Source organism: Enhydra lutris, unplaced genomic scaffold, assembly GCF_002288905.1.
Source record: "Enhydra lutris kenyoni isolate GAN:26980312 unplaced genomic scaffold, ASM228890v2 scaffoldscaffold56, whole genome shotgun sequence".
NCBI classification, from domain to species: Eukaryota; Metazoa; Chordata; class Mammalia; order Carnivora; family Mustelidae; genus Enhydra; species Enhydra lutris.
This window is the reverse complement of record NW_019154140.1, coordinates 2,860,980-2,888,874: the sequence shown is the minus strand read 5'-3', so window position 1 is coordinate 2,888,874 and position 27,895 is coordinate 2,860,980. Positions and strand designations below refer to the sequence as shown.

The 27,895-nt window shown below is 36.7% G+C and overlaps 1 protein-coding gene across 2 annotated transcripts; it reads left to right on the top strand.

Moving 5' to 3' along the window:
• Window positions 1–209: 209 nt before the first annotated feature.
• On the top strand, window positions 210–27,895 carry LOC111157890 (pseudouridylate synthase 7 like). Of its 2 annotated transcripts, none has more exons than XM_022519597.1 (9): window positions 210–239; window positions 3,139–4,058; window positions 13,528–13,687; window positions 14,373–14,565; window positions 17,936–18,034; window positions 20,795–20,876; window positions 22,223–22,500; window positions 25,436–25,489; window positions 27,024–27,895. In XM_022519597.1, exons 2-9 carry the CDS (start codon window positions 3,155–3,157, stop codon window positions 27,348–27,350), a joined length of 2,097 nt encoding a protein of 698 aa, XP_022375305.1. In that variant the 5' UTR covers window positions 210–239; window positions 3,139–3,154; the 3' UTR covers window positions 27,351–27,895. The 2 variants fall into 2 exon arrangements, with proteins under 2 accessions (XP_022375305.1, XP_022375306.1); XM_022519598.1 differs by lacking the exon at window positions 210–239 and adding an exon at window positions 1,438–1,486.

Sequence of the window (27,895 nt, the reverse complement as noted above, 5' to 3'; positions counted from 1 at the left end):
GACGGGGTGGGCCCAAAATATTAGTCCCCGCTCCAGTCCCCGCCCCAGTCCCCGCCCCGTACCTCCTCTGTACGCCGCCAGGCGGCTCTGCCCGGGGAGAAATGCCAGGTCTCGCGTAAAGCTCTTCTTTAAGTGGGAGCCTGCCCCTTTAAATACGCCGCTGTCGGAGACCAAGTAATTTAAGACTTCCGGACATGCGCGCAGCGTAGTGCCCAGGAATTCCTTAACTCGGACGCGAGGTAGACCGATAGAGCTTCTTGCAAGATGTGGGGCTTTGTGCGGGGCAATGACGAGATTAGCATTGGGACCCCCGACTTTTTGCCCGAAAGAGGGAGGCGACATGAGCTAGTATCAGCGTTGGGGCAGGCGGGGGCTGTGGAGGGATAAGCAGGTGGAGACACTGGCTGTGCTCGGGGTACTTTTGATGCGCCAGAAGGCAACCCCGCTAGAGACTAGTTCTGCGAATTGGTGGCGGAAAGCAAATAGGCGTGACTGCAGTTGAGCGTTGGCATTTGAAGGAAGAGCGTGAGGGGAAAAGCGCTACCTGCTGCCTTTCTAACATCTCCGCAGAATCTGCCCCCAACCAACAAATCCCCAACCTTGGGTCAGCCAAACTACCCACTCGTCTCCGCCCCGCACCCTCGTCAAGAAGTCTGCTGTCTAGGAATACTGCCTATTTGTGTTAAACTGGACGTGGGCTTCTAGTCTCCCTCCAGCTCAGTTCCACTCTTTCACTAAGATGCTCAGTTGTAATTCTCTGAACATTTCGTTCTTCTCAAGGTGTTCTAGCTAACCCAGTAGCTTAGAAGGTCTTTATATCTTCTTCCTTCTACTGGGGAAAGAGTACGTCATTATTCTTTACTAGGATAGCCCTAAAACTGCTCTCGATGACATTGCTTTCCAACTCTTGGACTTCTTCATCACATTGATCTGCTCAGTGCCGTCATTCATCTTACTGAAACGTCTTTTTGGACTGTGTCGTTTTTCTACTCAAACACCTCCAGTAGCTATATGTTGACCACTCGACGCATTCCAAGTTCTTGGTTGGGCATTCATTGTCTGGCAGTTTGGTTCTAATCCTAGCTGTATTTTCCAGAACTGTACTACAAAACTTTTCCTCCTATTGTTCATGTATCTGGGCTGTTTAGTTTTCCCTAACACATTGCATATTTGGCTTGTATGTACTTACGATATGTCTCTACCTTATTTCTATGTTTTGAATTGTTTGGAGGACTTAAATGGTCCCTTGTATTATGCTTTCTCTGGTTATCATAGGTGAAAGTGATCTGTTGGTTCCTTTATATCAGTCAGGGACAACCTTTCTGAGTTGTGACTGAGGAATTACTAATTTAATCAGCGGGAACAGTTAACACAAGGAATTGAAGAAGGCCATTGTAGTTGGAGATAGTGCATAATGGAGAAAGGGTACAAGATAAATTTGGAGAACAGATAGAGTCCAGAATCTTAGCGGTCTCTGGAAGCCAGGGTAAGTAATTTAGATTTCATTATCAATGTGATTAGAGGTCTTAAAGAGGGTTGTGATATGATTTAACTTACCTTTCAAATTATCGTTCTGGCCATGTGGAGAATAGACAATAGTGGACTAGTTAAGTAGAGGCAGATTCGAGACCTTCACAATATGTAAGAATTTCTAAGATGGGAGTGCTAAATGATGGAAGGACAGCAAGAGTAATCAGAGAGCCAGACGCTTAAAGTTGATGTAATTTTTGGTGTTGAGAAAGTCAAGGTTATGACCAAGATAAAGTAAAAGTGACTTGAAGTGGAGATCAAGGAACAGAGGGACTGTGGTGTTAAACAGATGATGCATATGGATGGACATGGAAGTCATGCTGGATGGGAAGACATTGAGGGAGTTGTTAAAATCATCTGTGAATGAAGAGGAGTCGTCTGGGGACCAAAGAGAAGATGATAGCAGATGGCAAAGCCTGATCGCATGAACTTCAAAGGCGTTGGGATTTGGGGGAGGTAGAGGAGTGAGAAATGGTTTGCAGAAGTGGCAAACAGAAAATATTTACTTCCTCTAGGTCCTGAGTTAAGTAGGTGTGAAAGGAAGAATAGCTTTCACTTGAGAGGACTAGAGAAGCAGCAGCATGGGGAAATAGCTAGGTTTCAGTTACGGCAAGAAACTGAGGAGGCTGTGCAGGAAATTAAGGAACAGAGGAAAATAAATATATCCTTACGTAGTCTAGGAAATTAGGATATAGAGACTTTGCTGTGATTTCCATGTGACACGATGCATGGGGCACTTTACTAAATTGGTTCAGATTAGTAGAATACATTTTAGAAATGAGATGAAGGTCCAGAAGATGATGAATTACCTAGAGAGGTCGTTAGTATGTAAATAGTATGTGGTCCCTGGGCGTTTTATCTTTGATATAGCGCTATCTGGTATGGTAACTGTGGGCTGTGTGAAGTGTGAATAAAGGCTTTTTCAGAGGATTATTCTCTTACCTACTGCTTAAGATTTGTGAAGTGTTCTTCTCTCTGATGCCAGTAGCACGGTTGGAATTTTCCTGTGGGTCAACATCAAAAGTTTGTATCCGTAAAAGTCTGGAACTGGGTTTTCAAGAAAGTTTAAGGCTCAGGATTAATTTAAGTGTGTTTTGAAGCATAATCAAATTGCAAGCTGGTTTTTAGAACTTCATTTATCTATCAATTTGGACTATTTCTTCCTGTCTTCTAGCCCTTTCTCTCATCTCTAACCCCTAATATATAAAAATCTAGCCACAAATTCTCTGGAATTAGCTGGAAATTTTCAGGGATGGGATTTAGACAAATAACTTTAAGTCCTATGTTCTGGTCTCTTTGTGGGCCTACAAGTAGGATTTTTAAAGTAAACTTGAAACTGATCCATTTCAATCCCGGATAATAGATGGAAGCTTGGAGTGGGTGGAGAATGAAGTTGCAAATCATCAGTTATAACAGAAAAGATTACCTGTTAATTCATCTTGGTATAGAAGAGTGAAAATACACATGACATATAGAAATAAATTGCTAATGCCTTTTAAGGGGACTCAGGATTGAAAGGGAGAAAGAAAAATCCTACAAGTATATTTCTTTATTGTTATCCATAACTTTTCTTTCTGGTAACTGACTGCCTTTTTGTTTCTTTTGTAGGCATTGTTATTTAAGAATGGAAGAGGATACAGATTTTAGGATCAGGTTTAGTTCCTTGCGTTTCATTACTGATCATGTTGGATTTCATGGCACTATAAAAAGTTCACCAAGTGACTTTGTTGTTATAGAGATTGATGAACAGGGACAGTTAGTTAATAAGGCCACCAATGAGCTGATTAGTAAAGTACAACCTGAGCCAAATAATTTTGCCAAAAAGACAAAACTTGATTTTCAAAATTTATCCTTTAAAGAGGGAAGGAACCAAGAAGTCAGTACTTTCACTGGGTGCTCTGATGATGACCACAATGATCAGTCTCCTTCAGAAAAGGAAGATACTATCAGTGATGGAACTTCCAAAAGTGAAGAAGGAAAAGTTGACGTTTTAGGCAACTTGTTAGATGAAAAAACTAATGAATTACTGAATCACTTTGCCTGCGATATAAAAGAGAAGTGGAATTCTAAAACTGAGCTAATTGGATCATCTCCTGAATTCTCATTGGGCAGAATCCTTGACAAAAACCAGAGGGCTATTTTGCATAGTGCTATTAGGCAGAAATTCCCCTTTTTAATAACTGTTGGTAAAAACAGTGAGATTGTTGTAAAACCGAATCTTGAGTTTAAGGAACTCTGTCACTTGGTATCTGAAGAAGAAGCATCGGACTTCTTTAAATATTTGGATGCAAAGAAAGAAAATTCCAAATTTACCTTTAAACCTGATACAAACAAAGACCACAGAAAAGCAGTCCATCATTTTGTCAACAAAAAGTTTGGAAACCTTGTAGAAACCAAATCTTTCCCCGAAGTTAGTTATAATGCCGGTAATCCAAATGTAGTGATTACAGTAAGATTTCGGGAAAAAACACACAAGCACAGGAAAAGGTCTCTTTTTGAATGCCGGGATCAGAAAGTTATATACACAGGTAATGTAATAAATCATTACCATTTTCTTTGATAAAGTAGTTAAAATTGTGTGAAAGATTAATAATTTCAAATGAATTAAATAGACTTAACCAGAGGAGTGTCAGAAAAAATATTTGGGTGTGGTTTTTAGTGGAAGATAAAGCCTTTTGAATTACACTAATTTTAAGAATTAACCTTATTGATCAAAGTATGGTTAACACAGATGCTTATAATTAACATAGTCACAACTGTACAAGGTTGAAGGAGTTATTTTGTGTTTAATAAGTTTTATTGGAGATAAATCTTGATTTCATATTTTAGAAGTTATTTTAATTAAAATTAAATACTCAGATAAGTAGAATATGTCTGCTGTGCTTGGGAAAGTGAAGAGAACACCTTGTTATCTAAACAAATGAACTTCACCATGCAAGGCAGAGAACCTCCTTTCAAGGAGCTCCTTCTTTGTCACTCTTTTAGAGAGGAGGTTCTCAAGCTTTAACATGCATTAAAAATCACGAAAAGGGCTTGTTAAACAGATTTCCAAGCTGTATTCTCAGAGTTTCTGGTTTACAAGGTTTGGGGCAGGCTTTCAGAAATGCCCAGGTGATACTTTCTCCTCAGTCCAGGGACCACATTTTGAAAATCACTGTTTAGCAGATATATTCAATCCCTAGGCCTGGAAGGAGCTGATGAAATCTTATTCTACAAGTTCGGCTGATCAGGTTTAATTGGTCTGTATCCTACATGAAGAATAGGAAGTGTTTCAGATAGTCTTGTTTTATAGATAGAGCAAAGCTTTTTAATTTTTTTTCCTGGTTAAACACATTATTTTATTTATTTTTTAAGTTTTTATTTTAATCACCCAATGCTCATCATGATGAGTGTACTCCTTAATCCCATCACGTATTTCACCTGTCCCCTTCACCTACCTTCCCCCTGGTAACCAGCAGTTTGTTCTCTATAGTTAAGAGTGTTTCTTCATTTGTCTCTCTGTTTCACCCCCCCCCCTTTGCTCATTTGTTTCTTAAATTCCACATATGAATGAAATCATATGGTATGTGTCTTTCTCTGACTGGCTTATTTCACTTAGCATTACTCTAGCACCATCCATGTCATTGCAAATGGCAAGATTTCATTCTTTCTTTACTGCTGAGTAATATTCCATTTTATGTATATGCAACCTGTTTATCCATTCATCAATCCATCAGTGGACACTTGGGTTGCTTCCATATCTTGGCTATTGTAAATAATGCAGCTATAAATGTAGAGGTGCATGTATCCTTTTGAATTAGTATTTTTGTAATCTTTGGGTAAATACCCAGTAGTGAGATTGCTGGATTATAGGGAAGTTTTATTCTTAACTCTGAGGAAACTCCATACTGTTTTCCACAGTGGCTGTTCTAATAGTGCAAGAGTGTTCCTTTTTCTCCACATGCTTGCCAACACCTGTTGTTTCTTGTATTGTGGACTTCAGCTATTCTGACAGGTGTGAGGTGATATATCATTGTAGTTTTGATTTGCATTTCCCTGATGATAAGTGATGGTGAACATCTTTCATCTTTTCATGTGTCTGTTGGCCAGCTGTGTGTCTTCTTCTTCTTTCTCCTTCCCTTTTTTAAAAAAACTTTTTTTATTTTTTATTAACATATAATGTGTTATTAGCCCTAGGGGTCCAGGTCTGTGAATTGCCATGTTTATACACTTCACAGCACTCACCATAGCACATACCTTCCCCAATGTCCATAATCCAATTTTTTTTTTTTTTTTAATAATTTCCACACCCAGGCTGGAGCCTAATGCAGGGCTTCAACTCATGACCCTGAGACCAGCACCTGAGCAGAGATCAAGAGTTGGATGCTTAACAGACTGAGCAACCCAGGCAGGCATCTGTTTGTCTTCTTTGGAGAAATGTGTGTGTGTGTCTTCTGCACATTGTTAAATTGGATTATTTGTTTTCTGGATGTTGAGTTGTATCAACAACTTTTTCTGGAAGTTGAGTTTATATATTGTGGATACTAAACCTTTATCAGATATATCATTTGCAAATATTTGCTCCAATTCTATAGGTTACCTTTTAGTTTTATTGATTATTTCCTTTGCTGTGTAGAAGCTTTTTATTATGGCGTAGTGCCTGTAGTTTATTTTTGCTTTTGTTTCCCTTAGCTGAGGAGACCTATCTACAAAAAAAGTTGCTACAGTTGGTGTCAGAGAATTATTGCCTATGCTCTTTCCTAGATTTTTATGCTTTCAGGTCTAACATTTAGGTCTTTCATCTATTTTGAATTTATTTCTGTGTATGGTGTAACAAAGTGGTCCAGTTTCATTCTTTTGCATGTAGCTGTCCAGTTTTCCCAACACCACTTGTTGAAGAGATTGTCTTTTTCCCATTAGATATGCTTTCCTGCTTTGTTGAAGATTAGTTGACCATATAATTGTGGGTTCATTTCTGGATTTTCTTTTCCATTCCATTGATCTATGTGTCTGTTTTTGTGTCAGTACCCTACTGGTTTGATTGCTACAGCTTTGTAATATAACTTGAAGTCTGGAATTGTGATGCCTCCAGTTTTGTTTTGTTTTGTTTTTCAAGATTGCGTTGGCTATTCAGGGTCATTTGTGGTTCCATACAAATTTTAGGATTAGTTCTGTGAAAAATGCTATTGATATTTTAATAGGGATTCCATTAAATGTGCAGATTGCTTTGTGTAGTATAGACATATTAACAAAGTTTGTTCTTATAGTCCATGAACACAGGATGTCTTTCCATCTCTTTGTTTCATCTTCAATTTCTTTCAGAAAGAAAGCATTTTATAGTTTTCAGAATATAGGTCTTTCACCTCTTCGGTTAGGTTTATTCACAGGTATCTTTTTTTTAAAGATTTTATTATTTAGTTCAATTGTCAGTGGGATTGTTTTCTTAATTTCTCTTTCTACTGCTTCATTATTGGTGTGTAGGAATGCTACAGATTTCTGTGCATTGATTTTGTATCCTGTGACTTTAGTGAATCTGTTTATGAGTTCTAGCAGGTTTTTGATAAAGTCTTTCAGGTTTTCTATGTATAGTATCATGCCATCTGCAAATAGTGAAGGTTTTACTTCTTCCTTAATTTGGATTCCTTTTATTTCTTTCCGTCTTTGATTGCTGTGGCTAGGACTTCTAGTACTATGTTGAATAAAAGTTGTGAGAGTGGACATCCTTGTCCCATGCCTGACCTTAGAGGAAAGGCTCTCAGTTCTTTCTCATAAAAAGTGGGTGAGCCTGGTGGTGGGTATTATGGAGGGTACGTATTTCCTGGAGCACTGGGTGTGGTGCATAAACAATGAATTTTGGAACACTGGAATAAAATAAAATAAAATGGGGGAAAAATGAAGTTAGCTGTGGGTTTTTCATATATGGCCTTTTTTGTGTTGAAGTGTGTTCCCTCTACACGTACTTTTTTGAGGGTTTTTATCATGAATGGATGTTGTACTATGTCAAATGCTTTTTCTGTGTCTATTGAAATGATCACATGGTTTTTCTTATTGATGTTATGTATGACATTGATTGGTTTGCAAATTTTTAACCATCCTTGCAACCCAGGAATAAATCCCACTTGATTGGTGAATGATTTTTTTTCAAATTTTTTTTGGATTTGGTTTCCTAGGATATTGTTCAGGATCTCTGCATCTGTGTTCATCAGAAATATTGGCCTTATATAGCAATGCTTTTAAGATAAAAGCAGCAACACAAATTCGCACAGATTATATGAGGCACAGAAACAGGATTATATAATGTAGGAACTCTGGTATAAATGAAGAGATTGGACCTTGAATCTCTGTGGGTTTTATTTTATATTATGACTTCAGTTCATAAAAAAGGTCTATGAACTTTTTAATCTCTTTAAGACTAATTTCCACAAATGGAAAAATGGAAAAAAATAATACCATGGGCAAGGTACTTAATAATTTGTAACTTTTGGTTGTACTTTAAAAATGGGGTAATGATAAAGCCTAATTCACAATGATATTCTAACTATTAAATGAAATAATTAATGAAAAATTTTAATATATATAATTATTCAAATGTGGATGTCTTCTGTCCTGGAAATTTGTCTGGTGTGTGATTTGCCTTATTCATGAGAAAGCTGCTAGTACAGCACTTGACACATGAGGCATGCAGTAAATGGTAACAGATAAATCTATTTTGAAGGAAAAGCAAAAGTAGCTTTCAATGTGAAAAGGAGAGTTGCTGATAAGGGATTTAAGCAGTTATAGATTTTATACTGCTTGAAATTCTCACCGTATTAATTTGAATTATTGAACTAAAAAATTGTGGAAACTTTTTATGCATTAGTTTAAATTAGTTTTATAAAAACTATGAATAATTGGATGGATTTATTAAGGGGAGGAATTGATGGTCCACCAGAGAATTGTATGGAGATATTGGGATATCTACAAGTCTAAGAACAAAGAAAAAGACCAAGGTAAAGTATGCCTAGCCCATATTTTGCACAGGCCAACCTTTTGTAAGAACAAAAATAATGCATTTTAAAAAAATTCTTAATAAATACACCTATCTAAAAAGTAGAACACTTAAAAAAACTTATTTTTATTGTTATAAAATAAACATAACAGAATTTACCATTTTAACCACTATTAAGTGTACAGTTTAATGGTATTAAGTATATTTATTTGACAGAAAGAGAGAGTATATTTTGAATTTGGGGTGTGTATAGTGGGACTAATAGTATTAGTGCCAGAAGATGGATCATTGTTGTCAACCCCAAGTAGATTTTCAGTGCTCTTCTGGTATTCACACAAATGCCTTTTGTGGCCAGTAGAATATGGCGGAAGTGATGGTGTGTAACATATAAGGCTAGATCATAAAAAGCGTTCTACTTTTTGCCTATATTTCTTGGATTGCTCACTGTGGGGTAAGCTGGCTAATATACTGTGAGGATATCCAGGCAGTCCATTGGAGAACTGAGGCCTCTGGTCAGCAGCCAGCACCAGTTTGTCAGCCATGAGAGTGAGTCCCTTTGGAAATAGATCATACTGCTCCTGTCAGGCTTTTTAATAACTATAGCCCCAGCAACATCTGACTGCAACTTCGTGGGAGAGCCTGAACTCAAGCCACCAAACTAAGGTGCTCTTGAATTCCTGTCCCACAGGCACTATGAGGGATAAGTGAACATGATAAGCCACTAAGGTTTGGGGTGACTTGTTATGCAATATTAGATAAATGGTATATAGCAGTTGATCTTAGGCATGTGCAGATCACTAATAAGCAGATACCTCAAGGGATCACCTATGCAGATTTCTGGAACTCTGCCTACAGAGCTTCGTCTTATCTAGAACTCTGCCCTGTGGATTCCTGCTCACTCAGCCTTCCTGAGCTCTAACCTCTAACCCTTTTAATTCAGCATAAATGCTGTGTTCTACCTGGATTCTTCCTCCTGTGCTATGGTCTAGAAACTAGGCAAAACAAACAAAAACGCACAGTATTTTAGGCTCACTTCCTTTGTTTTCCTTTTCTTTTTGAATCATAGTTCTGTGCTGCCTGTTCTCCAGTGGCTAAAAACAGGTGTTCCGTATGTTTTGTCTAGCTTTCTATCTGTTTATAATGGGAGGTCGTATCTCGTACTGATTATTCCAATATGGCTAGAAGTGGAAACTGAATTTAAAAATTTAGCATAGTTAATTTTCTTTTTTTTAAGCACTTCACTTTTTCCAAGTAATCAGGAAATGTTATAAATCTTATAAATTGAGAGTATAAATTTGGTGGCCTTTAAGTTTTCCTGTGTATTCCCACGTTACTTACTAACTTAGTGAGATTTCAACGTAAGAAGACAAATTTAAATCAATTTATAATTTGATTTACATTTATAATTTATAATTATATAAATTTATACACATTTAGAATTAGGTAAGTCTCATTCTCTTAAACATTCCACATATATAAGACACAGATTTATTAAGACAAATACCAAAATCATGGATTTGATTCTCCTAAATATTCTAAGTTCTAAATAATTACAAATTTTAAAAAATCCTTATGCACTGAGGCTAACCAGCAACAAATTATAAATTTCAGACAATCTGGAGGTTCCTTCCTGCATGGCTGAGCTTGCTTAACAACTAGTAAGTGACATGCCCAGATTGGCAGGGGCAGATTTGACGTTTCAAATTCCACTTACCAAACACATAAACTTTAAAACTTTTATGGATTGGTCTCTTGGCATTCTTCTATGTAGAACAGTTTCCTGGTCTATTTTGAAAAGTTTGTAACACCTAGTCAGCCTGCTGCAACACTTCACCAGATTTTGCATTTCTTTTACTCTTAAGATATTTTAGTGACTTCTGTCTGTTCCTCAGATTTGATATATTTGAGGGACTACTATATTTTTTCACATTATTCTTAATTGACTCTCAAACATTTGGTTCTAGGACACCTGAAGAGTATAGCTCTTATAAGTTATTGTATACCCCAAACAACTTTTGTTTGTGTGGTTATGACCTATTGATTTCTAACCTGTTAAAACAGAAAAATTGTTGAACTGCCATGTTGTACACGTGAAACTAAAGTAATATTGTGTGTTAGCTATACTTCAATTAAAAAACCCCAGAAAATCTAAAAATAATGAATGAATTTAAAGAAAACCATTACTAGTAACATGAAAAATAACCATATTTTTCAACTCAAAAATTAGTGACAAGAGGCATTATTTTACAGTGCTGCAAATCTGTCTAATATCTGCCTTAATAAAAGCTCAATTCTAATATCTGTTCTTGCATTCAGTATATTGGAATTTCTTGTTTTGATTGAATCAAAAGAATAAAACTCACCTTTACACAGGTATGTATTTGGGAAAGGGAGGACATTATAGGCCCCATAAAATAATAGGGTCCCACAAATCCTACAAATACTGAAATATTTGATATTTTGATCTTAATGCTTTGATTGTTTGCCATACTTCTTTTCGTTCTTCAAACCCCTAGAACAGCAACACTTCCTCAAATTGTTTTCAGCCTCCTAAGACTAAATGCTTCCAAGGCAGGGATCATTTTTATTTTATTGACCATTATATCCTTAGCCAGCATATCTTCTGAAATCATTTTATTTCAACTTTGTAATTAAATCTTAAAACAAAAAGGTGAAATATCTTGAGGTTATAATTTCTCTACATTTTACGGATGGGCTTTTAATTTCATTTTATTGGGGTACCTGGGTGGCTCAGATGGTTAAGCATCTGCCTTTGGCTTGGGTCATGATCTCCAGGTCCTGGGATTGAGCCCCATGTTGGGTTTTCTGCTCAGCAGGGAGTCTGCTTCTCCCTCTCCCTCTGCCTCTCCCCCTGCTTGTGCTCTTTCTGTCTCTTTCTCTATATCTCTCTCAAATGAATAACAATTTTTTTCATTTTATTTGAAGTAAGTCATTAAAAACAGCTGTCCTGGATTCAGATGTTTATATTTGAATCTATTTGGTTAGGATACCCTAAAAGTGGAAAGAACAAATTGTGATTTTGCACACAGAATTAGCTTATATGATTGTCTCCTTTCTTGTACCTCTTTTATCAGTTCTTTAAGAATAACAGATTAAGGGGGTAGGAGAAGAATAAATGAAACAAGATGGGATTGGGAGGGAGACAAACCATAAGTGACTCTTAATTTCACAAAACAAACTGAGGGTTGCTGGGGGGAGGGGGTTTGTTATGGACATTGGGGAGGGTATGTGCTATGGTGAGTGCTGTGAAGTGTGTAAACCTGGCGATTCACAGACCTGTACCGCTGGAGATAAAAACACATTATATGTTTATTAAAAAAAAAAAAAAAAAAGAATAACAGAGATCATAGTACATTTAACTTATCATGGCTGTAATAGAAAATTTGGAGAAACCTGGGGAGCTGTATGAAAGTACAAAAAATAGTGGCCCTGGTGGTAAAAATAAATCTAGAAAGTAATGGATAGTGCTTGAATATTCTTCAGAAGTTATAGCTGTTTGTTTATACTTTAAACAATTTTTAAACACTTAGGTTAAAAATATTTTTCTTGTAGAAATTAAAACATTGAAAATATACATTGCATTGTAGATTTTTAACTTTTCCTATAAATTATGTGCACTATGTATATTTTTTAAACCTACTGTTTTTTGTGTTTTTAGAGATTATTCATATGAAGATATAAATATATAGATCTTCCCCATTCTTTTAAGCAACTTATGATATTCTAAAATGTGATATTATGTTTAGCTATTTTATATATTCATAGACGGATGGATAGATATATACGTACATTTCACATCCTTCTACTTCCTGAATCACATTTATGTTTAGTGTTCATTTTTCATAGAGTATTCACTATTCAGGGAAACCCTTGTAGCTGCTGATGACAGTTATGCAAAAAAACCTGAATTTGTTTTCATGGTTTGAGGGAAGAGGGCAGTAGTTTGATGTATCTTACAAGTGAATATGGTGAACGGTGACTTGAGGTATTTTGTTACTATCAATGCTGGCAGGTGTATAGGCCAGCATATTGAGGGATTTCTTTGGCGGTAGTTGGTACTGGGCTTGTTCCTTCTCCCTACCTTCACAATCTAACGCCCACCCCGTTTTAAACACCTACCACAAAGCAAATGCTGTTTTTTATCTCTGAAACTCCTGAACCTCCCAGTTTATGGGGTGGGCAAACATAAAGAGAGAAATTATAATGCATGGTGGCATGTGTCATGGTATTGATAATGACAACTTGTGGAAACATGCAAGTTTGTGTAATCAACCTTGTAGAGTTTATTTATTCATTCAACAATTATTTGAGTAGTTGCTGTGTATTAGGCTGTGGGTATAACAGTTGAGGCAACAAACATGATCCCTACTTTAGGAGCATTCAGTCTTGGGAACCTGGGAAGAACTTAAGGGAGAACTGCTGCTGCTGTTGGATCATGAAGAATAAACACAAGTATGGCCAGTAAAATGGAAGGAATATTTTGAGACATTCTCTGTGTCATACAGGATATACATGCAGAGACTGAAAAGGGAGACTGAGTTCAGATATAAATGCCAATTAAGGAATTCAGATGTTTTTCTATAAGCCTTTTCTGAGCCAATTAGCATTTTTCAAATGACTGCTGAAATCTAAGACACTGATTTTGTACCTTGTTAAAAAATAATTACATTAATAATTTGATTCATTGGGGCACCTGGGTGGCTCAGTGGGTTAAGCCGCTGCCTTCAGCTCAGGTCATGATCTCAGGGTCCTGGGATCGAGCCCCACATTGGGCTCTCTGCTCAGCAGGGAGCCTGCTTCCTCCTCTCTCTCTACCTGCCTCTCTGCCTGCTTGTGATCTCTCTCTGTCAAATAAATAAATAAAATCTTTAAAAAAAAATAATTTGATTCATTATATTAATCTGTTAGATCTATTAGTCTACTAAGAAGGTAGTTGATGTAGCTCTGTGTGTGTGTGTGTGTGTGTGTGTGTGTGTGTGTATGTAATCGGGGATTTTTGTTTGTTTCAGCCTTTACCCTACGGAAAGAAAATCTGGAAATGTTTGAAGCACTTGGATTTTTAGCTATCAAACTTGGTGTGATTCCTTCAGATTTTAGTTATGCAGGCCTAAAAGACAAGAAAGCCATCACCTATCAAGCAATGGTTGTTAGAAAAGTGACTCCAGAAAGGTAATCTGACATTACTTTATAAGCTAGAACTTCACTTTCTTATTGCATCAAATAAATAAATGTGAGGTTAAAAACTCACTAGGAGCATATTAACTAGGAGCATGTTAACCTCCTATCAATAGTAATTAATTGATTAAAGGCTTATTGAGCAGCACATTCTGCCTTAATATGATTATCTTCTAAATAATGTTACGTCTTAAATTTATACTGAAAATATAGGTAGTTTTTTTTTTTTTTAAAGATTTTATTTATTTATTTGACAGATATCACAAGTAGGCAGAGAGGCGGGGGGCAGGGGGGGGGCGAAGCAGGCTCCCCGCCAAGCAGAGAGCCTGATGCGGGGCTTGATCCCAGGACCCCGGGATCATGACCTGAGTCAAAGGCAGAGGCTTTAACCCTTTGAGCCACCCAGGCGCCCCTGAAAATATAGGTAGTTTTAAGACAGAAACTTTGAGAAGTGGCAGATTTTAAATGATTGAATTGTACAGTTCATAAAATAACTTTGTGAATATAATCCTAGAGTAATTTTTTTTTAGTGCACATTTGTTGAAATAGCATTACCTTTTGAATACCAAAAAAATTTTTAGTGTTCTGATATAAATGGTTGTCTGGCAACTGTCATTTAAGCCTTATATTAATTTTTAAGTGTAATATTTAACAAGTCTATATGATTTATCATTTATAGGTTGAAAAATATTGAAAAAGAAATTGAAAAGAAAAGAATGAATGTGTTTAATATTCGATCTGTAGATGATTCCCTTAGACTCGGTCAGCTCAAAGGAAATCACTTTGATATTATCATCAGAAATTTAAGAAGCCAAATAAATGACTCTGCAAACCTGAGAGAAAGAATTTTGGAGGCAATAGAAAATGTTAAGGTAAGAAAATTCAATTTTAAAATAGTGTAACAGGAAAATCTTTGTAGGCCTTCTCTTTACGTTGAGGCAAAAAAGGGAAATTTCTTTTTCTTCTGTATCTTTTCTTTTTATATGCATGTCATTATTTTAAAAAATGACAATTAGGGCACTTTGGCTTATTTTTAATTTTCTTCTTGGTGCATTTTTTGTATTAAAAAACAAAACTTTAATGTAATTTAAAAAATAGAGTTATGAGGGGAAATCTATCTGCATAAGAAGAGAGGTGTTTTTTGTTGTTGTTTGTGTGTTTGTTTTTTTAGCATGTGCCATATAGAATAGTATTGCATTTTATTTATTTATTTATTTTAGATTTTTTTATTTATTCATTTGACAGAGATCACAAGTAGGCAGAGAAGCAGGCAGAGAGAGAGGAGGAAGCAGGCTCCCTGCTGAGCAGAGAGCCTGATGTGGGGCTCAATCCCAGGACCCTGGGATCATGACCTGAGTTGAAGGCAGAGGCTTTAACCCACTGAGCTACCCAGGCGCCCCTAGAATAGTATTTTAGGCAAAGGGATTAATTTGGGAGGAAATTTTGTTCAGTGATTTTTTTCCAGAACTCTTTGGTAAATAGTTATATTACTTATCAGAATTATGCACAATCTTTTTTTTTCTTTTCAATCTAATTGTGAATTTTTTTTCAATGCATACAAATGGTAAATCATACACATTTTATTATGTCTTACAATAATAACTATTTAAAATACATAAGTGACACTTTCCAGGCATCTCAATATGCCGTAGCCTTCAGTCTGATCATCTAGACTATGGGTTAGCAAGCTTTCTCTGTAAAGAACCAGATAATAAATAATTTTGGCTTTGTAAGCATATGGCCTCTGTTGCAACCACTCTTCTGCCCTTGTGTGGAAGCAGCCATAGATGATACATAAATGAATGAGCATGGTTGTGTCCCAGTAAAACTTTATTTACAAAAATAAGTGTTGGCCACATTTGACTTGTGGGCTGTTAGTAGTCTGACAACCCCTGATCTAGACTAGTAATCCTCAACCTGGAGTGCTTCTAGGCAATCTCAGCAGTCAGTCCCTACCCCCGAACCAATTAAATAGGAACATTTGGGAATGCAGCTTTGGTTATTAGTATTTTTTAAAAACTCCCTAGGTGATTTTACTCTACAGCTAACACTGAGAAACACTGATCTAAGATCTTGACCACAAAGACCTTTTTACACAATTTTATTCCTCTCCAAAGGAAAACAAATAAGCAAAACTGGTTTTTAAATCACTATTATGCCTATGGTCAGGAAAATGACTTCAAACTAAAGATTTTCTAAATTCATATTTATTTGTGATTGTATATTCTTTTTTTTTGGTTAGTTTTTTTAATTTTTAAAAAAATTTTTTTATTTTTTTATAAACATATATATATTTTTTATTTTTTATAAGCATCTAATATATTTTTGTCCCCAGGGGTACAGGTCTGTGAATCGCCAGGTTTACACACTTCACAGCACTCACCTTAGGACATATGCTCCCCAGTGTCCATAACCCCCCCCAACCCCCTCCCCCCATCAACCCTCAGTTTGTTTTGTGAGATTATGAGTCACTTAGGTTTTGTTTCCCTCCCAATCCCATCTTGTTTCATTTATTCTTCTCCTACCCCCCTAATACCCCATGTTGCATCTCCACTTCCTCATATCAGGGCGATCATATGATAGTTGTCTTTCTCCGATTGACTTACTTCGCTAAGCATGATACCCTCTAGTTCCATCCACGTCATCGCAAATGTATATGATGGCTTTTTTCCTTTTTTCCTATACCTACCTAAACTTTTTCCTCCCTCAAAAAATTGTTGTTAAATGATATTCCTTTAACAAAGGAGAGAGTTTCTTTGGACTCTGATAGCATTTATTGCCTATCTTTCATTTGGAATTAATGAATATACAACTGCCTATTATAAAATCTCCATTAAGAATGATTTTAACTTTAGCCAACTTTCCTTTAATTCTGAAAATAAGAAGTCTTTGAAGTTTTGTTTTAGAGGGTTATAACTTTGACTTCTAGTAACTTTTGTTATATCCAGTCCTAAATAATTTGAAGAGGTACTTAAAGCTCTTTTGGTTATTCTAGAGTATTATTTGATACTATTTTTCTAAATTTGAATAAAAATTGTTATGAGAAATACTTATAAAGTGAGCATGAAAAATTCTTATCTTTGAAGAAACCATCTGGACCCAGCATTTTCTTTGTGAGAGCATGTTTATCCCCTGACCAGTGTCTTTAAGGTTGCAGAGTAATTTACAATTTTCTATTCCTGGGGAAGTGATGCCATGTCATTGTCTTGGCCCAGGCCTTCAGAAACTGAGATAACTAAAAAATGAATTGTTATGTATAAAGGAACCAAGACTTGCTGGGTTTGAAGTAAATTTATTTCTTACTCCCGGCATCACCAGACAGCAGAAGCATCTCAAAATCAGAAAGAGCTTCAGGGCAAAAATCAGATCCAGTCCTAGGTAAACAGTTTGTTTTGGAACTTTGCTGGTTTAGCACTGGAAGACCTGCATCCCACAATCCCTTCAGTAATGTGAATGGAAAGCTGACATACTCTTAAAGGTTTTTCGTTGGTCTTATTTTCTATCTTTTAGTTGTTTGGTTTTCTCCTTTCTATTCTTTAACTTTATAGCATTTCTCAGACCATTTGGCTCTTATGTGTGTATCGGTGATTATAATATTCTTTTATTAAAATAAATACGAAGAGAAAGACTTGGTTACATATTCTGACACAGTAATTATACTTATTTATTGTAGTCACTTTGGGTTTATGACAAAGAACCATAGACTTGGTGACTTTTAAATAACGAGAAATTTATTTCTTAGAGTGCTAGAAGCTGGAAGCCTGAGATCAGGGCGCCAGCCTTATCTTCTTGTTGTATTCTCACGTGGTGGAAAGAGAGGGAGTTAGCTCCATGTTCTTATCTTATAAGGAAACTAATTCCATTCATGAGAGCTCTATCCTCATGACCTAATTAAAAAGGTCATGTGTCCCAATGTCCTCACCTCTAACTATCATCTCATTGGAGGTTAAGATTTTAACATATGAATTTTGGGGGGAACACAGGCATGTGATCCATAACAATATAGTTTTTTTTTTTTTTTAAGATTTTATTTATTTGTTTATTTGAGATAGTAAGCATGCGGGAGAGCACAAGTAGGGGGAGAGGGAGAAGCAGACTCCCCACTGAGCAGGGAGAAGGCTGTGGGACTTGATCCCAGGGCCCCAGGATCATGACCTGAGCCAAAGGCAGACACTTAACTGACTGAGTCACCCAGGTGCCCCACAATATTCTTCTAATTAATTGGTTTTCTTGTATTTGTAGAATAAAGGATTTGTAAATTACTACGGGCCGCAGAGATTTGGGATGGGAAGGAAAGTTCACACCGACCAGATTGGACTGGCTTTGCTGAAGAGTAAAATGGTATGGATTTAAATAAAACTATGATCTGATTTGTTTTGTCGGTTGTACTTACTACATAAGCCAGCCCTTTGCTTTCTTAACCCACCATATAAATGCATATACACACACACACATACATATACCGTATACTACATTATTGAACACTTTTGAGCAGCTACTATATTTTTAGTATCACGTTATAATAAAGCAAACTGTATGCAGTGTCCCTGTATTTATTACTTGTTTGAGACTTAACGGAGAATTGGCCAGCACTCACCAAATTCTTAAAAAAAAACTTAATAGAGGATTTAGAGAAAACTTAACACCCTACAGTTCCAAAAATATGACATCAAATTGTATAAAATTCCTGTTTCTCATAACATTTAAACAAAAGCTCTTCTGTCTTTTAAACTTCATATTCCATGCTTCTCATTTTTGTAAAGTTTGCTAGAGCATTATCAGTTGTTGCTGTGTAACGCACTACTCCAAAACTGAGTGGCCTACATTGACAGACATTTACTGTCTCAGTGTTCCTGAGGGTGAGGCATCTGGGAGCAGCCTCGCTGAGTGTTGGTGCATCAGGGTCTCACATGGTGTGCAGTCACACTATCAACCAGGCTGCAGTCTTTGGAGACTTGAATGGGCATAGAGAACCTGCTTTCAAGCACATTCCTATGGTTGTTGGCAGGAAGCTTTAGTTTCTCACCATAGGGCTACTCATGGAGTGACTTCCCTGAGAGAGGAGTCCAGGAGCACAGAAGAGTGAGAGAGACCATAAGACCATAACATAAATCTCAAGTCTTTTATAATGTAATCTGGAAAGTGACATCTTTACTCCTGCTTTATCCCACGTAATGGGCACACAGACCCACCCTGATAAGAGTGGGGGAGGACTGTGGTAGGCATGAGTAGCAGCCAGTGGAGATCATCGGGGGCCAACTTAGAGGCTGGCCCCACAGCTAGAAAGCCATATTTTCTTTCCTTTGAAGCATCCCCTCCCCAACTTGTACATTCTCTGCATCTCAATTTAAATTTTCATCCCACTCCCAAGAAAAATTGAATTCTTCTTATCTTGTGACCTCAAAGCGTCTTGGACTTCCCATCTTAGGTTTTAGTAAATTTTACTGTTATTGTTTATTTGGTCTTTTCCAGTAAACAAACATCATATCTCTCTTGCTCAACACTCTATCCCTAGTACAGTGCACAGTGCCTAGCACATAGCAGATGCTTAGTAATATTTATTTGAATGAATTAGCTTCTGAATATATATTTGAATGAATGAATGAATACTGTAAGATTGAGTATAATTTTAGGTTGCATAATCTGTCTTAAGATCCTTTCCTATTCTAAAACATATACTTAGAAATCACAGTGCTGGAGACCTATAATAATAATAATAATGATGCAGGACCTCATAGAGACATTAAAAAAAGAAGCATCTTTTTATCTATTTAGTTTTTAAAAGAAAACATTAAAGTTGGCAAATTTTTTTTTATTTGAGAGAGAGAGCGCATGAGCAGGGCAGAGGGGCAGAAAGAGAGAGAGAAAAGCAGACTCCCTGCTGAGCAGAGAACCCAATGTGGGGCTTGATCCCAGGACCTTAATATCATGATGTAAGCCGAAGGCAGACATTTAAGTGACTGAGCCACTCAGGTGCCCCATAAAAATTTCAACAACCATGACTCTTTTTCTTTCTTTTGCAAATTTTTTTTTTATTTTATTTATTTATTTGACAGACAGAGATCACAAGTAGGCAGAGAGAGAGAGGAGGATGCAGGCTCCCCATGGAGCAGAGAGCCAGATGTGGGGCTCGATCCAAGGACCCTAAGATTATGACCTGAGCCAAAGGCAGAGGCTCTAACCCACTGAGCCACTCAGGTGCTCCTCTTTTTCTTTTCTTAAGGATTTTATTTATTTATTTGAGAGAGAGAGGGTAAAAAAAGAGGGAGAGCACAGAGAGAGAAGCAGACTCCCCGCTGAGCAGAGAGTCTGACGCAGGGCTCGATCCCTGGACCCTGAGTTCATGACCTGAGCTAAAGACAGATGCTTGGGACACCTGGGTAGCTCAGTAGGTTAAGTGGCTGCCTTCGGCTCAGGTCATGATCCCAGCGTCCTGGGATCGAGGACTTCATTGGGCTCCTTGCTCGGCAGGGAGCCTGCTTCTTCCCCTGCCTCTGCCTGCCACTCTGTCTGCCTGTGCTCGGTTGCTTTCTCTGACAAGAAAGAAAGAAAAAGAAAGAAAGAAAAAAAAGAAAGAAAAGAAAAAAGAAAGAAAAGAAAAGAAAGATGCTTAACTGACTGAACCACCCAGGCACCCCAATTGGCAATTAAAAAAAAGATTTTGGCAATTATTTGTAAGATCAGACAATTCCAAGACTTGAGAACAGAAATGAAATTAGTGGTTCACCATTTCCCTATGCTTTCTTCCTTCCCAATTTTTGTTATATATGTTGGTCAAGTCTGAGTTTTATATGATTACTTCATACTTGCATTCTAAGCTTGATGATAGAGGTAAAGAATGACAGAAGTAGAACTATGGAAATGATGGGTACTTTTTCCAGTCCATAATATTTTAAACCTATGTATGAAGTTGCTTTATGCAGATCTATTTCCAAATATAGTGCTGTTTAATTTTTGAAAACTTGAAGATAAAATTACAGTTTCAAATACTATTTGTTAAGTGCCTATTCTTTTATGGTATCAGAGAATTTGAATCTTTTTAAAAAAGTAAGTAATTTGTCATTGTTGTTTAACATATGTTTGCTTGCTTGATTTTTAAAGGTGGAGGCTATAAAATTATTTCTTACACCAGAAGATCTGGATGATCCTGTAAATAGAGCAAAGAAATATTTTCTTCAAACTGGTATTTAAAAATTTCTTTACCCTATACATAGTCATGCAAATACATAATACAAATGTTATGTCAGCAGGAGGGCATTTATTGCTTTGCTACATAAATGTGATAAGAAATAGCTCGTAATATATTATACATTAAGTAATTTTATTAAATGTCAAAGACTCATTTTTGGTCAGATATCCAGGACTTCTGTCTGTTTTAACTCTTGCTTGGGGGTAGGAGTGAGGGGAGAAATAGCTTCTTAGTTTTTCTAATCCTCAGAGGAGGAGTGCCTGGGTGGCTCAGTGGGTTAAAGCCTCTGCCTTCGGCTCAGGTCATGGTCCCGGGGTCCTGGGATTGAGCCCCGCATCAGGCTCTCTGCTTGGCGGGGAGCCTGCTTCCTCCTCTCTCTCTGACTGTCTCTCTGTCTACTTGTGATCTCTGTCTGTCAAATAAATAAATAAAATCTTTAAAAAAAAAAATCCTCAGAGGAGTTAAGAATTTCAAACTCTACACTGGTACCAATGAAAGTATACACTACAACTAGAGGAGACTTAAAAACAAACTACATAAAAGTTTATGTGTTATATCCAGTACTTTGTGCACTGTTTTTGGTTTAGTTGCCCATTCAGCCCAGTCAATTTGGACACTTTAGCTCAATATCATGGTTTAAATGCAGAATGTTTCCTGGGAAGCACCAAAGAAAATGGTTATGAATTTGGGTTCTACAGTCAATCCATATGGGTTTGACTCTCAAAATGACTTACGTGTTTCTATCTATTTAGAGTTCTGAGAATATAATTTCTTTATGACAATGATTCCTAAACTTGAGTGAGCATAAGAAACACCTGGTACATTTATTAAAATGAGGATTCCTACCTGAATAAGCATCTTTGCAGTAGAGTTCGTTAATTTAATTTTAAAAAGCATCCCAGTAGCAAGGCCTGTTAGCATCCTTGATGGATCCAGCCCTTTCTTACTCAAAAGATTCTGTATAAATGTTCATAATAGCTCTTTAAAAATATGTAGGCTCAGAGGTTTATTTAGTGGTTTTGTTTTGTTTTTTAAGAAATCCGAATAATTACAAGTTAATTTATCTCCATTTTGAAGTAGGTATTACTAATGTGCTTTCTGCTATTTTTTTTTTAAAGCAGGGAAAGTGAATGGAGAATGGACCATATGATTAATGACCTTTATTAGACAAACAAACTCTTCAGGTGTAGCCAGGTTTATAGTTGGTGCTAAACGTCATCTTCATATTCAAGTTTATAAGAGCATAGTTCATTGCCTCTCATTTAGCAGGTATAATAAAAGTCTTTATAACTGGCCTGTAAAAGAAAGTGGCTGACTCACTGATTTTCTCTTTATTTCAGAGGATGCTAAAGGTACACTTTCCTTGATGCCTGAATTCAAATTTCGGGAGAGAGCACTGTTGGAGTCGTTGCATCGCTTTGGCATGACCGAGGAGGGTTGTATCCAGGCATGGTTTTCTTTTCCCCACTCAATGCGCATATTCTACGTTCATGCATATAGCAGCAAAATTTGGAATGAGGCAGCATCTTACAGACTTGCAACCTATGGATCAAGAGTAGTAGAGGGTGATTTGGTCTGTTTGGATGAAGATATTGATGAACATTTCCCAAATAGTAAAGTAAGTGTCATTTCATCGAAGTTGCCAAAGAGTAGTTACCACACTGGGAGCATTAATTTTCAGAAGCCTTGACTTGAGAAACAATTTAGAACTAAGCATACGTTTTATATTTTTATTTGTATTTGCTTATCATCTGCTTCTATGCCAAGGGCTAAGTCTTAACACATGTTTGTAAATGGTAAAATAAAAATAGTCAGTGGCATTAAGTGAAAGGTCCAAAGATAGTAAACTTTCCTTTAAAGAATATGTTTTAAAGAATTACAGAAGTAATGCACAAAATAGTATCATTAAAAGTGAAAAATCAAAAGTTTACATATGAAGCTGTCATCTTCTCACCACTCTTATTGTCTTTCACTCTCTTGTGTCCAGGAAATCAACCTCTGTTTTTTGGCATGTGTCCTTCTAGACCTTTTTCTATGCTTTCCCATAAATACATAGGAGAGTATATTTTTATTCTATTAGCTAATACTGAGGAAAGAAAAGGAGGGCTTAGATAAAGCTCAGAACTTAAAATACGAAAAAGAATATAATTTTTTATAATAATGGTATATGGGGTGTGTAATATGTATATTTCTTTTATATAAATGTGATTTTATATAATTGCAATTTCAAAGCTTGCTTTTTTCCTCTTAACAACTTATATTACATAAGTTGATTCTTTCTTTTCCTCTCTATCCAACTAGTGCTTTTATCTTTGTGGGTTTAAGCAGTTTGAATAATAAAACTGAATTCCATAAATCAAGTAAAGAAGCATATTTTGTAATATAATGCAAAAAGAACATTATCTCAGTCTTACAAAGATGTTATAAACGTGGAGGGATTTGAGTAGTGCTTTCATATGTAACATCATAACATCACTGAATTTTAGATGAGAAGAGGATCTTAGAGACCCTCTTTTTTAACTCCTGTTTTATAGAAATGAAAATCAAGACCCAGATTACATGACACAGGTAACAGAATTAAAAGACCTAGCCTGAGTTGATCTCTACCAGAGAAATCATGGAGTACAGAAAAGGTGTTAGCATCTAGAGAGAGAACATGCCCAATTTTTCAAAAATGAAGAAACATAGACTCTGAACTTTATGGAAAGGGAGCTTTATCTGAATTAATGGTAGAAGTCTGGATGTATGAATTAAGGTTTTTGTTTATTTGTTTGATTGGTTGGTTTTTGTTTTGGTTTTAAGTAATGGAGATCTTCCTCCAACCAACGTAAAGAAAAGTGGACAGGAATTCATTGGCTCTCAAAATGGAGACTCTGACTAATTCAGACACAGCTATATCCGGTCTCCTAAATAATCTGTCTCTATTTTCTTCATCTACCAACTATGTTTTCCTCTGTTAGAGCCATTCTTGGTCTGGCTTGTTCTTTCGCTGACAAGATGGTTATGAGCATCTCTGAGCTTATTTCTTACAACTCGTATTCAAGAGGACTTTTCTTCCCAACGGAATAAAGGCCATGGAATTAAGTCTCTCTGGCTAGGAAAGACCGCTTCCTGTGGACTAGAGTATGTGATCGGCTAAGCCTGTGTTCCAAAGGATCCTCCCTGGAGCCATATCACCCAAATCATGTTGGAGAACCAGGAGGGAAGCTCCCTGAAAATGAGGGTGCTCCTATCGGAAAAGAGAGTAATGACTGAGCAAGCCAGAGTGACCGATGTTTGCTTCACTGTTTCATTTAGCGGGTGGCTTATGAGTATTTAGATAAGAAAGTGATCTTGGGGAGCATAAATCACTAAGAATGGTCATTTAACTGAGATAAAATCTGAAACTATAAAAAGAAATCTAGCAGAATTATAGGTCTTATTTTACCTCGTGAATGGAAGAGATGTCAGTGATTCCCTTTGGATAAATTGTGAAAAATCATGTTTTTTTCACACATTCCAGGAATCATGTTCATTTAAATATTACCTGGGCTACACATTATTTAGTAAGTTAGCCATTCCTAATTCAGAGTTTCAGAAGTCTCTGACAAGACCTGGTAATAAGCTCTGAAATACATGTCTTATAAGACTTCTTTGTTCAAAGTAACATTTGCAAGGACAGTTTTGTGATCAGAACTGTATCTGTTTTCTTTTGGAGCTGTAGGAGAAAGGAGAACTTTTTCTCCTTCATATCTTGCTAAGTTTCCTTCTATTAGAAAAAAAAAGTCTTTATGTAGTTTAGGACCAATCATTTATACTTTATTATTAAGCACTGCAAATAGAAAAGGCAGGACTTAACAGGCCAAACATGTTAAAACATGACAGTACAGTTTCTAATAAATGGTGTATGGGGCATGTAATGTTGTGCATCTACAGTTAAAAATTGTAGGAAACTAATCTGATTCTTGATAGGTTTACTAGACTAACAGTTACACCTTTACTTCAAGTAACTTGGTAGATTTTCTTTTAATTTCTCTGTGAACAAGATAGAGAAATGTGTCAGACAATTAAAAAGTTAGATGAATTCCTAGTTGGAGAATAGCCATATACCCAAAGCATGTTTGCTAATTAAAAAAACCAGTTGATATCAACCTGGAGGGAACTCTCTAACCACAAAACATGGTCTTCTGTACTTGACCATGTTTTTCAGTATTTTCAGATTTTGAGAATCACCACTTCTCAGAGAGCATTATGGCACTTGTTGGCGACAGAGATGGGGGCAGTTTCCCAGAGGCAGATTTTTGATTCAGCTCAACAGCTTTGTAAGTTAGGAAAGGCTGCTGGTGATGAGGTGGAAATGTCGCCTTGGGGTGTCACGCCACCACCATTCTCTTTGTGCTCCTATTTCAGTTCTCAGTGGTCAAAACAGCAAGTATCATTCTAATTTTTATGTAGTCTAGAAACAAATTGTGAAAATAATCTTGTTTGGGTATATGTTTATTCAGCATAGTTATACATAACGGAAAATTGAGGCAATGAATCATCCATATTTTTGTCATGTTTTTAAAATATAGGTTCATCTAGTAACTGAGGAAGAGGAATCAGCTGACATGTATGCAATCCATCAGGTAAATTTGTTTAAAAATTGGTATCGCTTAGGGCGCCTGGGTGGCTCAGTGGGATAAAGCCTCTGCTTTCGGCTCAGGTCATGATCTCAGGGTCCTGAGATCGAGCCCCGCATCGGGCTCTCTGCTCAGCAGGGACCCTGCTTCCCTCTCACTCTCTGCCTGCCTCTCTGCCTACTTGTGATCTCTCTCTGTCAAATAAATAAATAAAATCTTTAAAAAAAAATTGGTATCGCTTAGATCTACATGTAGATACTGTATCCAAAAGACAAAATGTTGATCGGTTCTCTGCCCCCACCTTTTTCTTTTAACTACTTCATAATTCAGGTAGAATTTATATACAGTAAAAAATCACTCTTCTCAGTTTATAGTTCTAAGAGTTTTGATAAACATACAGTCTTGTGACTACCAGAGAAATTGAGATAAATAACATTTTCATCTCTCCCTAAAATTTCCCTGTGCCCCTTTTTAGTCAACCCCCACCCCCAGCTCCAGCCCCCACTCCTGAGCGGTTCATTCATTTTCTGCCCCGTTCATTTTGCCCTTGAAAGAATGTCAAATAAATGGAATCATATAGTTTGTGGTCTTTTATGTCTGGCTTCTCTCAATTAGCATAATGAGTTTGAAATCCACTCATGTTGTATGTATTTGAATTTTTTACCTTGTTCCCTTTTCTGACTACTTTTTGGTATTGTTTAAAATCATCAGCAAAGGAGGAAAGCCCTATAATCTGTAGTGTCTTTTCATAAGGACCTGAGCAAAACACTATTTGGTGCTACTGGTTCACTCTCATGTTTCTAAATAAGTAAGAAGAATGTAAAGTTATCAACCAAAATACCATTTATGTCACTGCGCAGTAGGGGTTATTTGTTATAGAAACAATATGCTTTTAGGATTATATGACTACATTGAGATTAAATCTTTGTCGGCTAATTAAATGTACCCAAACCTCTTGTTTCCTCTCTTCTACATTAATAATAGTTTGTCTAATAATATCTGACTTGAGCTGGTTACCTTGGTTGTTGTGAGTCCTTCTTGATTTTAGTTAGCTCTTTTCTTTGCCTGGCAGCGTTTAAAATAATCAAAGTAGTGTAGCATTCAATAGCATGTTTCAGGCTGATTGTAATGTTTATATCCTGAGACATAATGATCATGTATCAGTGACTGACTCCCTTTCTCTCTGTTTCTTTCTCTCTCTTTCGTTCTTTCCCTCCTTCCCTCCCTCCCCTTCTTTTCTTTCTTTCTTTCTCTCTTTCTTTCTAAGGTTTTATTTATTTATTTGAAAGAGAGGGAGAGAGAGGGAGCACAAGCAGGGGGAGTGGCAGAGGGAGAGGGAGAAGCAGGCTCCCTGCTGGGCAGGGAACCTGACATGGGACTCCAGGATCCTGAGATCATGACCTGCACCGAAGACAGACATTTAACCAACTGAGCCACCCAGGCGCCCCAGTGATTTTCTTATATACCGAATCTTAGTGATACAATGATCATATATTTTTCTGAAGGCTGTTTCATGTAATTTTGTCCTTCTTCTGCACAGGTGGTTCTTCCAGTGCTTGGATATAATATTCAGTACCCGAAGAACAAAGTTGGGCAGTGGTACCAGGAAATACTTAGCAGAGATGGACTACAGACATGTAGGTTTAAAGTACCGACTCTGAAACTCAATGTTCCGGGATGCTATAGACAGATACTGAAACATCCCCATAATGTCTCATACCAACTAATGGAAGAACATGATACTGATGTCAAAACTGAAGGTTCTCACATTGATGAAGCAAGTTTATCTCTTTTGATCTCTTTTGATCTTGACGCTTCATGTTATGCAACAGTCTGTCTGAGGGAGATAATGAAGCATGACTTTTAGAACCACTACCCTTGATATAACCATATATATGTCACTCTTTAAAAGGAAGGAAGCTAAAATTTCCTGTGCACCTTCCATGTGCTAGGAGCCTTATAATTTTTATCTCCTGTGATTACAAAACATCCTGCTGGAAGTAGGAGTTTGGTGCTGATGTTCTAGAGGACTTATAGCTAGTAAGCAGCAGGATCTGGATTTAAGACCCTAAAGCCCATGTTCTTTCTATTATCTAATATATCAGTGATGTTTATTCTGTGCTATAAAATTTATAATCTTTCTTGACTATTCAAAACAAATAATATGGCAAGATAACATGGAGGAAAAAAAACATGTTTGAAGTAATGTTTATATCCCCTAGCTCCTTGCTTAGAATGTAGATGAAACTAGATTGTAATATGGTTGGAGAGAAAGAGAAATGAAGCATTTTGTTAATTATTATCATCATTCTTTTCTGTTTTTGAAATTATTGATCAGAATAACACATTAGGGAAATATAATCCCTATGTTTATGATAGCTACCCCAGGGTAGCTTACCCCTTTATGAGATA